This window comes from Cherax quadricarinatus, chromosome 1 (assembly GCF_038502225.1).
Source record: "Cherax quadricarinatus isolate ZL_2023a chromosome 1, ASM3850222v1, whole genome shotgun sequence".
Classification (NCBI taxonomy): domain Eukaryota; kingdom Metazoa; phylum Arthropoda; class Malacostraca; order Decapoda; family Parastacidae; genus Cherax; species Cherax quadricarinatus.
Window position 1 is genome coordinate 62,222,702 of NC_091292.1, and position 11,137 is coordinate 62,233,838.

The 11,137-nt window shown below is 41.1% G+C and overlaps 1 protein-coding gene across 1 annotated transcript in view; it reads right to left on the bottom strand.

Moving 5' to 3' along the window:
- The window catches only part of LOC138852825 (uncharacterized), a 454,559-nt gene that overhangs the window by 24,272 nt on the left and 419,150 nt on the right, over positions 1 to 11,137 (bottom strand). The window contains exon 2 of the mRNA XM_070085922.1: positions 618 to 1,235. Coding sequence (XP_069942023.1) covers positions 618 to 957 — 340 coding nt within the window. The 5' untranslated portion in view covers positions 958 to 1,235. The remainder of the gene's footprint in view (positions 1 to 617; positions 1,236 to 11,137) is intronic.

The window sequence follows — 11,137 nt, forward strand, 5'->3', positions numbered from 1 at the left end:
GAGAAGGAAGGGTAAAGATGAGGCCTGTTCTTACGATCAAAAAAAGGTCGTGTCTCGCGTTGCAGCAAGCATTAAACGTAGACACCAGTAGCCCTTCTTTAACCGACTGCTTTTACATCCTCCTTCCTACAGTGTTTAGGTTATGATTACACTAAGAGTTACGTTGGTTAGGCCTGAATAAATTGACTCATAAAGCAGACCATAACAAATACACTATATGCGTAATTGAGGATGAAGTTAAATTCTGTAACAGTAGTCAAGTACTTTGTCTTAAGAAAATGTGATGATCAAATACTCATTAGAGGACGAGTTGCAATGCCTGACAACAGCTAAAATAAACAGAGGAATGATAATAGGTGATGAGGCATGCTCAAAGAGCTCAAGAAGGAAAATAACAATGGCTAGAGAAGAAAATCCAAAGAGCTTATGAGGGAAAAGAAGAATGGAAGTAGAAGCAAGTCCCGAGAGCTCAAGAGAGAAAATAAGAATACATGGAGAAGAAAATCCAAAGACCCAGTGAGGAAAAAGAAGAATGGAAGTAGTAAGAGTAAGCTCCAATAGCTCAAGAAAAGAAGAACAGAGAAGAGGATAGAATGTAGTGCAAAAAGTTTACTTACCGAGCCAGAGGGCGTCGACGCAGCGGTGGCTCACCACCAGGAGAAACACCAGGACCAGCAGCAGGAGGCGCGGCACCCCCCTCAGGAGGCTTGGCACTTCCCCCAGGAGGCTAAGCACACCCCTCAGGAGGCTGAGCACCCCCCTCGGGAGTCGCACCCCCACTACCAAGCCCTTTCCGAGACCCCGCCTCCTGCGTATCTCGGTCTCCATGGCCTCGTCCAGCGGCCTCGCGCACTCGGGCTTGGTCTCGTGGGTGCGGCCTCTCTCACCACTCGCGCACCATGACCTCGGTTCACCAGCGTCCTCGGTCTCGCGGGTGCTCTCACACTCACGCACCATGACTCGCAAGAGGCTCACACGACATACTGGTGAGTCTCTGGAACAGGCTCATCTGTCAGTTCGCCATGGCCAGGACCTGAGGCTTCTGCTGAAGACTTCCAGAGAGTCTGGCTCAAGCCTCCAGCAGGCAGGTCTTTCCTGGCTCTTCCCAGCTACTCTTCACTCCACGAGAGACACATGCAGTGCTGACGGCCATAAGATCAGGCTGTTCCTTCAACACCCGAATTAAACCACTGTAACACCAAATAATCTATGTCCACTAAGTTTATCCTGTACCACTGAAATTATGAAAAAAAAACACATTAAATCATCAGGCTTTTTTCTATTTGTTTTCAAAACTTGTAAATAACAACAATTCACGTCAATATAAAAAGGTTAAGATATCTTCAAGAGTGTTTCTGAAAAATTAGAACGACCTTTATAAGGTTATATCACATACAAACACTCAAGTTAATGTTTCAAGGTCACATTAACTGGTCATATTTTCACTTAAACAGTACAGCACTGTACAACTGATAAGCATCTTTCACTTGCAGGATTCTCTAGATAATTTGCAAATGTTGTCTACAGTTCCTGCAACACAAAGCGTGATATACTCTGCTGTTCACGTTATTAAAATTCAACACAAGGTGTTAAGGGCAATTCCATTTCACTGCAATTTCCTGTGAAGTCTGAGAGAGGCTTTTTTCTCGTCCCTTTAGGTTGGTTATTGAGTGAGGTTTGTTGGGTGATAAGTGAGCCTGTAACCCACTCGTGCGTGTGTGTGTGTGTGTGTGTGTGTGTGTGTGTGTGTGTGTGTGTGTGTGTGTGTGTGTGTGTGTGTGTGTGTGTATGTGTGTGTGTGTACTCACTTAATTGTACTCACCTAATTGTGGTTGCAGGGGTCGATACTCAGCTCCTGGCCCCGCCTCTTCACTGATCGCTACTAGGTCCTCTCCCTCTCTGCTTCCTGAGCTTTATCATACCTCTTCTTAAAACTATGTATGGTTCCTGCCTCCACTACTTCACTTGCTAGTCTATTCCACTTCCTGACGACTCTATGACTGAAGAAATACTTCCTAACATCCCTGTGACTCGTCTGAGTCTTCAGCTTCCAATTGTGACCCCTTGTTTCTGTCTCCACTCTGGAACATCCTGTCTCTGTCCACCTTGTCCATTCCCCGCAGTATCTTGTATGTCGTTATCATGTCTCCCCTGAACCTTCTGTCCTCCAGTGTCGTCAGTCCGATTTCCCTCAACCTTTCCTCGTACGACATTCCCCTGAGCTCTGGAACTAGCCTTGTTACAAACCTTTGTACTTTCTCTAACTTGTTGACGTGCTTGACCAGGTGTGGGTTCCAGACTGGTGCTGCATACTCCAGTATGGACCTCCGGTCACCCCAAGATCTTTCTCCCTATACTAGGTCTGCGGTCTTCTTTGCCCCTCCCTAATCTTCATGACTTTGCATTTGGCAGGGTTGAATTCCAGAAGCCAGTTTCTGGACCAAATGTCCAGCCTGTCCAGGTCTCTTTGCAGTCCTGCTTCATCCTCATCCGATTTAATTCTTCTCATCAGCTTCACATCATCTGCGAACAGGGACACTTCAGAGTCTGTTCCTTCCATCATGTCGTTCGCATATATCAAAAATAGCACTGGTCCTAGAACTGACCCCTGTGGGACCCCGCTCGTCACAGGCGCCCACTGTGATACCTCTTCACGTACCATGACTCGTTGTTGCCTCGCTGTCAGGTATGTGTGTGTGTGTGTGTGTGTGTGTGTGTGTGTGTGTGTGTGTGTGTGTGTGTGTGCGTCCGTCTGTCTTTCTGTATCTCTGTCTCTCTGTCTATCTCTCTGTGAGTGTGTCTGTTTATTTCGCATATAAGTATAGAGATCCGGAATTAAATCAGGGAACGGGTTCGAACCCATGGCGAGTGAGTCCTAAAACTTAATGACCAGTGCGTTAACCACTATTACTACTCCTACTGCATCTACAACTGCAGCTATCACTACAACTACTACACTTCTGGTACTGTCGTATCCATTACAGCTACTGCTCCTGCTGATGTAACTTCTGCACATACTTCTACTGCTTCTACCACTACAAATGCTGGTACTACAATTACAGGTACTCCTACTTCCATAACTAAAACTAATGCTACTAAGGTACTGCATATTCCTCTTATTATTGCTACTGCTAAGTAGTCGCAGTCATCGTGGTCAGTGTTACCACATCTAACACCCCGCCACCCCTCTATAACCAGGGGTATTGTAACAGTGACATCTTTATGTTTTCCCGTCACCCGCACCTGGCTACACTCTTGCCGCCTCACCCCTTGGGCGTGGGAGAGAGTCAGTGTATTCACGGGAAGAGTTAAGCCCGTAAGGATCGTTCAACGAATGGTAAATGAGAGGCAATCAGGTCGGATCCAAGGAAAGGGGGAATAGGTTCTGTTCGTTGGATTACGAGCCCCTCACCAGCATCAAGGAACCTCCCTTGAGGGACATGTTGGTAGAGGTTCTAGTGGCATGATAGTAGAGCAGTCTTTCTCGCCCCGACATTCAGATAAGACAAGATTTACTTCAGATTTTTAACCCCGGAGGGCTAGCCACACAGGATAACCCAAGAAAGTCAGTGCGTCATCGAGGACTGTCTTATTTTCATTGTGGTCCTCAAATCCTGTCCCTCAGGATGCGACCCACACCAGTCGACTAACACCCAGATACCTACTTGCTGCTAGGTGAACAGGACAACAGGTGTAAAGAAACGCGTCGAAATGTTTCCACCCCGCCTGGAATCGAACCCGGGACCTCCGTGTGTGAAGCGAGAGCTTTAACTACAGCGCTGGAAAGAAGGGCAAAGTACGTCCCACTAAAAAATGTTGTTTGAGCATTTAATAGGAAATGCAAAAGTAGATATATAAATCAGGTTATCAACTATTACCGTTTTACATTGTAACTACCAATGTTATGCCCAAGATGGTTTATTATCAACAGAACGTCTTGCACTACTCAAGAAATCGTAATGACACGATTGCAAACAAACCATACCCCCGGCCGGGATTGAACCCGCGGTCATAGAGTCTCAAAACTCCAGCCCGTCGCTGGAGTTTTGAGACTCTATGACCGCGGGTTCAATCCCGGCCGGGGGTATGGTCTTGCACTAACGTGGGTGTTCCAGACGCCACTGCCAGCATTTAACGGAGGTCCTGTTTCTACCTGCTACTATTTGCTACTATTTAACCATCAGGTTCTGAAAGGACTAAATTGTTGCATCACCTGCAACATTGGTGGGCTGTCTGTTCTTATGTTCTATAGCTCGATAAAAACCTTGATCCACAACTGTGTTTAACTTCTCGCTTCGACATTCCATCCCCTCATGGAAGGTTCCTTGATGTTGGTGAGGGGCTCTTGATTTAGGGAATTGGATCTGTGCTCCACTTCCCCGAATTAAGCCTGAATGCCTTCCACATCCCCCCCCGGGCGCTGTATAATCCTATGGGTTTAGCGCTTCCCCCTTGATTATAATAATAATAATTCGACATTCCATGTTGTTTTCTCGTTATTGTATCACTTTGTATATCAAATATTTCTAAACGATTGTGTCAAACTGATTTAAAATTGCAAAGATTTACATACGATCTCGTTGTCATCTCGACTTCCCAAGTGAGGTTACTAAGTACTTCAGTCTTCCACAGTATTTTCTTAGTTAATAAAGGTACAATCAAGTGTAACTTTAAATTTCACGAACTTCATTCCTACGAGTCCTGTCTCGGTTAGGTATTTTCAACACGCTCTTTATATTCTCTTTATTTAATCCTGTTTTCCACCAGTTATATCTCCCCCCAGTTCTACGCCTCTTAAAAGAGTGTAAATTCACTGCATACAGTTTATCTTAGTACGAAAGGTTTCTAGTACTGTAGGAAAGGTTTCTAATACTGTAGGAAAGGTTTCTAGTACCGTAGGAAAGGTTTCTAGTACTGTAGGAAAGGTTTCTAATACTGTAGGAAAGGTTTCTAGTACCGTAGGAAAGGTTTCTAGTACTGTAGGAAAGGTTTCTAGTACCGTAGGAAAGGTTTCTAGTACCGTAGGAAAGGTTTCTAGTACTGTAGGAAAGGTTTCTAATACTGTAGGAAAGGTTTCTAGTACCGTAGGAAAGGTTTCTAGTACTGTAGGAAAGGTTTCTAGTACCGTAGGAAAGGTTTCTAGTACCGTAGGAAAGGTTTCTAGTACTGTAGGAAAGGTTTCTAATACTGTAGGAAAGGTTTCTAATACTGTAGGAAAGGTTTCTAGTACCGTAGGAAAGGTTTCTAATACTGTAGGAAAGGTTTCTAATACTGTAGGAAAGGTTTCTAGTACCGTAGGAAAGGTTTCTAGTACTGTAGGAAAGGTTTCTAGTACCGTAGGAAAGGTTTCTAGTACTGTAGGAAAGGTTTCTAGTACTGTAGGAAAGGTTTCTAATACTGTAGGAAAGGTTTCTAGTACCGTAGGAAAGGTTTCTAGTACTGTAGGAAAGGTTTCTAGTACCGTAGGAAAGGTTTCTAGTACCGTAGGAAAGGTTTCTAGTACTGTAGGAAAGGTTTCTAATACTGTAGGAAAGGTTTCTAATACTGTAGGAAAGGTTTCTAGTACCGTAGGAAAGGTTTCTAGTACTGTAGGAAAGGTTTCTAATACTGTAGGACAGGTTTCTAGTACCGTAGGAAAGGTTTCTAGTACTGTAGGAAAGGTTTCTAGTACCGTAGGAAAGGTTTCTAGTACTGTAGGAAAGGTTTCTAGTACTGTAGGAAAGGTTTCTAGTACTGTAGGAAAGGTTTCTAATACTGTAGGAAAGGTTTCTAGTACCGTAGGAAAGGTTTCTAGTACTGTAGGAAAGGTTTCTAATACTGTAGGAAAGGTTTCTAATACTGTAGGAAAGGTTTCTAGTACCGTAGGAAAGGTTTCTAGTACTGTAGGAAAGGTTTCTAATACTGTAGGAAAGGTTTCTAGTACCGTAGGAAAGGTTTCTAGTACTGTAGGAAAGGTTTCTAGTACCGTAGGAAAGGTTTCTAGTACTGTAGGAAAGGTTTCTAGTACTGTAGGAAAGGTTTCTAATACTGTAGGAAAGGTTTCTAATACTGTAGGAAAGGTTTCCAATACTGTAGGAAAGGTTTCTAATACTGTAGGAAATGTTTTAGTACTGTAGGAAAGGTTTCTAGTACTGTCGGAAAGGTTTCTAATACTGCAGGAAAGGTTTCTAATACTGTAGGAAAGGTTTCTAATACTGTAGGAAAGGTTCTAATACTGTAGGAAAGGTTTTTAGTACTGTCGGAAAGGTTTCTAATACTGTAGGAAAGGTTTCTAATACTGTAGAAAAGGTGTTTAGTACTGTAGAAAAAGTTTCTAATACTGTAGGAAAGGTTTCTAATACTGTAGGAAAGGTTTTTAGTACTGTAGGAAAGGTTTCTAATACTGTAGGAAAGGTTTCTAATACTGTAGGAAAGGTTTTTAGTACTGTAGGAAAAGTTTCTAATACTGTAGGAAAGGTTTCTAATACTGTAGGAAAGGTTTCTAATACTGTAGGAAAGGTTTCTAATACTGTAGGAAAGGTTTTTAGTACTGTAGGAAAGGTTTCTAATACTGTAGGAAAGGTTTCTAATACTGTAGGAAAGGTTTTTAGTACTGTAGGAAAGGTTTCTAATACTGTAGGAAAGGTTTTTAGTACTGTAGGAAAAGTTTCTAATACTGTAGGAAAGGTTTCTAATACTGTAGGAAAGGTTTTTAGTACTGTAGGAAAAGTTTCTAATACTGTAGGAAAGGTTTCTAATACTGTAGGAAAGGTTTTTAGTACTGTAGGAAAAGTTTCTAATACTGTAGGAAAGGTTTCTAATACTGTAGGAAAGGTTTTTAGTACTGTAGGAAAAGTTTCTAATACTGTAGGAAAGGTTTCTAATACTGTAGGAAAGGTTTTTAGTACTGTAGGAAAAGTTTCTAATACTGTAGGAAAGGTTTCTAATACTGTAGGAAAGGTTTTTAGTACTGTAGGAAAGGTTTTTAGTACTGTAGGAAAAGTTTCTAATACTGTAGGAAAGGTTTCTAATACTGTAGGAAAGGTTTTTAGTACTGTAGGAAAAGTTTCTAATACTGTAGGAAAGGTTTCTAATACTGTAGGAAAGGTTTTTAGTACTGTAGGAAAAGTTTCTAATACTGTAGGAAAGGTTTCTAATACTGTAGGAAAGGTTTCTAATACTGTAGGAAAGGTTTCTAATACTGTAGGAAAGGTTTTTAGTACTGTAGGAAAAGTTTCTAATACTGTAGGAAAGGTTTCTAATACTGTAGGAAAGGTTTTTAGTACTGTAGGAAAAGTTTCTAATACTGTAGGAAAGGTTTCTAATACTGTAGGAAAGGTTTTTAGTACTGTAGGAAAAGTTTCTAATACTGTAGGAAAGGTTTCTAATACTGTAGGAAAGGTTTTTAGTACTGTAGGAAAGGTTTCTAATACTGTAGGAAAGGTTTCTAATACTGTAGGAAAGGTTTTTAGTACTGTAGGAAAAGTTTCTAATACTGTAGGAAAGGTTTCTAATACTGTAGGAAAGGTTTTTAGTACTGTAGGAAAAGTTTCTAATACTGTAGGAAAGGTTTCTAATACTGTAGGAAAGGTTTTTAGTACTGTAGGAAAAGTTTCTAATACTGTAGGAAAGGTTTCTAATACTGTAGGAAAGGTTTCTAATACTGTAGGAAAGGTTTCTAATACTGTAGGAAAGGTTTTTAGTACTGTAGGAAAAGTTTCTAATACTGTAGGAAAGGTTTCTAATACTGTAGGAAAGGTTTTTAGTACTGTAGGAAAGGTTTTTAGTACTGTAGGAAAAGTTTCTAATACTGTAGGAAAGGTTTCTAATACTCTAGGAAAGGTTTTTAGTACTGTAGGAAAAGTTTCTAATACTGTAGGAAAGGTTTCTAATACTGTAGGAAAGGTTTTTAGTACTGTAGGAAAAGTTTCTAATACTGTAGGAAAGGTTTCTAATACTGTAGGAAAGGTTTCTAATACTGTAGGAAAGGTTTCTAATACTGTAGGAAAGGTTTTTAGTACTGTAGGAAAGGTTTCTAATACTGTAGGAAAGGTTTCTAATACTGTAGGAAAGGTTTTTAGTACTGTAGGAAAGGTTTCTAATACTGTAGGAAAGGTTTTTAGTACTGTAGGAAAAGTTTCTAATACTGTAGGAAAGGTTTCTAATACTGTAGGAAAGGTTTTTAGTACTTTAGGAAAAGTTTCTAATACTGTAGGAAAGGTTTCTAATACTGTAGGAAAGGTTTTTAGTACTGTAGGAAAGGTTTCTAATACTGTAGGAAAAGTTTCTAATACTGTAGGAAAGGTTTTTAGTACTGTAGGAAAGGTTTTTAGTACTGTAGGAAAAGTTTCTAATACTGTAGGAAAGGTTTCTAATACTGTAGGAAAGGTTTTTAGTACTGTAGGAAAAGTTTCTAATACTGTAGGAAAGGTTTCTGATACTGTAGGAAAGGTTTTTAGTACTGTAGGAAAAGTTTCTAATACTGTAGGAAAGGTTTCTAATACTGTAGGAAAGGTTTTTAGTACTGTAGGAAAGGTTTCTAATACTGTAGGAAAAGTTTCTAATACTGTAGGAAAGGTTTTTAGTACTGTAGGAAAGGTTTTTAGTACTGTAGGAAAAGTTTCTAATACTGTAGGAAAGGTTTCTAATACTGTAGGAAAGGTTTTTAGTACTGTAGGAAAAGTTTCTAATACTGTAGGAAAGGTTTCTAATACTGTAGGAAAGGTTTTTAGTACTGTAGGAAAAGTTTCTAATACTGTAGGAAAGGTTTCTAATACTGTAGGAAAGGTTTTTAGTACTGTAGGAAAAGTTTCTAATACTGTAGGAAAGGTTTCTAATACTGTAGGAAAGGTTTTTAGTACTGTAGGAAAAGTTTCTAATACTGTAGGAAAGGTTTCTAATACTGTAGGAAAGGTTTTTAGTACTGTAGGAAAGGTTTTTAGTACTGTAGGAAAAGTTTCTAATACTGTAGGAAAGGTTTCTAATACTGTAGGAAAGGTTTTTAGTACTGTAGGAAAAGTTTCTAATACTGTAGGAAAGGTTTCTAATACTGTAGGAAAGGTTTTTAGTACTGTAGGAAAAGTTTCTAATACTGTAGGAAAGGTTTCTAATACTGTAGGAAAGGTTTCTAGTACTGTAGGAAAAGTTTCTAATACTGTAGGAAAGGTTTCTAATACTGTAGGAAAGGTTTTTAGTACTGTAGGAAAGGTTTCTAATACTGTAGGAAAGGTTTCTAGTACTGTAGGAAAAGTTTCTAATACTGTACGTAAAATCAACGTCGACTACCTTCCCTCTATGTTTTCCAGGGCATTTACATCTATCCTATAATATGGAGGAAGAAATGGCCAGCATTATCTAAATGAGGTCTAATCAAAGATATATAATGTTGAAGACATAATGCGTTAGCATTATTGCGAATCCTTATGAACCGTTGTCTTTATCTACGTTATTAGCTAATAAATGTCGTAGTTATTTTCTTTTCCTAGGATTAAAACCTTGCATTTGTTTGCATTAAACTGTATCTGCCACTTCTTCGACCACAACATCGACCTGTCCAGGTTATCCTGAAGCCCTTTAGTGTCCAGATCAGAAATAATTTGACGACCTATTTTAATATCATCGGAAAACTTACATATGGCGCTCTTTCTTCCCTCATACACGTAGTTTATGTAGATTATGAACACCAAGGGTCCCAACACTGATCCCCGTGGCACACCACTCGTAACGGATACCGATTCTGGTTTTTTTCCGTTAATATTGTCAGCAATGCCCCTCTTCAGGAGATAATTTCTTATCCTATATTATGTGCCGCTTTCTTAGTCTCCTGTATGGAACATTATCAGTGGCCTTAATGGCTTTCATATATAAAATAACGTAATCTTGATCTTTGTCTATCGCCTCAAATACCTTTGTCAAAAAAGAGTAAATATGTAGGCAAGAACGACCCTTTGTAGAACCATGCTGAGATTCATTGATCATATTTTTCAAGGTGGCTTCTAGGTGCATCAGCAATTATTAACTCTAATTATTAATTTAGTTCGGTTTGGTTACGTAAAATCAGTTTGGATTAGGACATGTGTGGCATGCAAAGAGTACGTAACCTTTATTCGGTGCATGTACACACCCTCATTTACAGGCTATCTCCCCCAACCAGCGAACCAGGTGACTGAGGGTTGACGATGGGGCCCCGTCGTTCAACCAGTACCCAGGTTCCAGCTAATGAGAAGATGGTTTTGGCAATCGCAGAGGTTATGTGGGTACCACTCTCCTGTCTGCCCTTGTCATTCCCATTCTAGAGCTGGTTGAAGCACAGTCTGCTCTCTGGTGGCTTCTATTCTGCCTTGCTTACCGTGGAGTGCACTAATACCTATTACTGTACATAGTGTATATAGTGTACATACTTCTGTTCTAAATTGGTGAAGGATAATATAAGTCAAAAGTTTTCTGCTGTGTTTATTTTGCTCCCTTTACAACAGACCTTTGGGACTCCTGGGTTGTAATAACATGTTAGGATGGGTTAGTTAATTAAACCATACCACGGGCGGGGAAAGAACCAGCGATCAGAGAGTTGTAAAAGTCCAGACCGACGCAATTTTCTCCACCCGTGGTATGGTTTGTTTACAATCGTGTCATTACGATTTCGTGAGTCATGGATTAGTTACAAAAACTTAGCAAAACATATATTGAACTGTTAATATGCATGTTAGAGAACCCGACCTCGATCTGTCTGACAGCGAGATAACAAGAAAAACATAGAACGTACATTGTGAAGGTTTATCAGTCCTGATGCCAGACTGGGCAGGCACGCCAGACTGGGCAGGCACGAAAGACTGGGCAGGCACGCCAGACTGGGCAGGCACGCCAGACTGGGCAGGCACGCCAGACTGGGCAGGCACGCCAGACTGGGCAGCCACGCCAGACTGGGCAACCACGCCAGACTGGGCAGCCACGCCAGACTGGGCAGCCACGCTAGACTGGGCAGCCACGCTAGACTGGGCAGCCACGCCAGACTGGGCAGGCACGCCAGACTGGGCAGCCACGCTAGACTGGGCAGCCACGCTAGACTGGGCAGCCACGCCAGACTGGGCAACCACGCTAGACTGGGCAGCCACGCCAGACTGGGCAGACACGCCAGACTGGGCAGCCACGCCAGACTGGG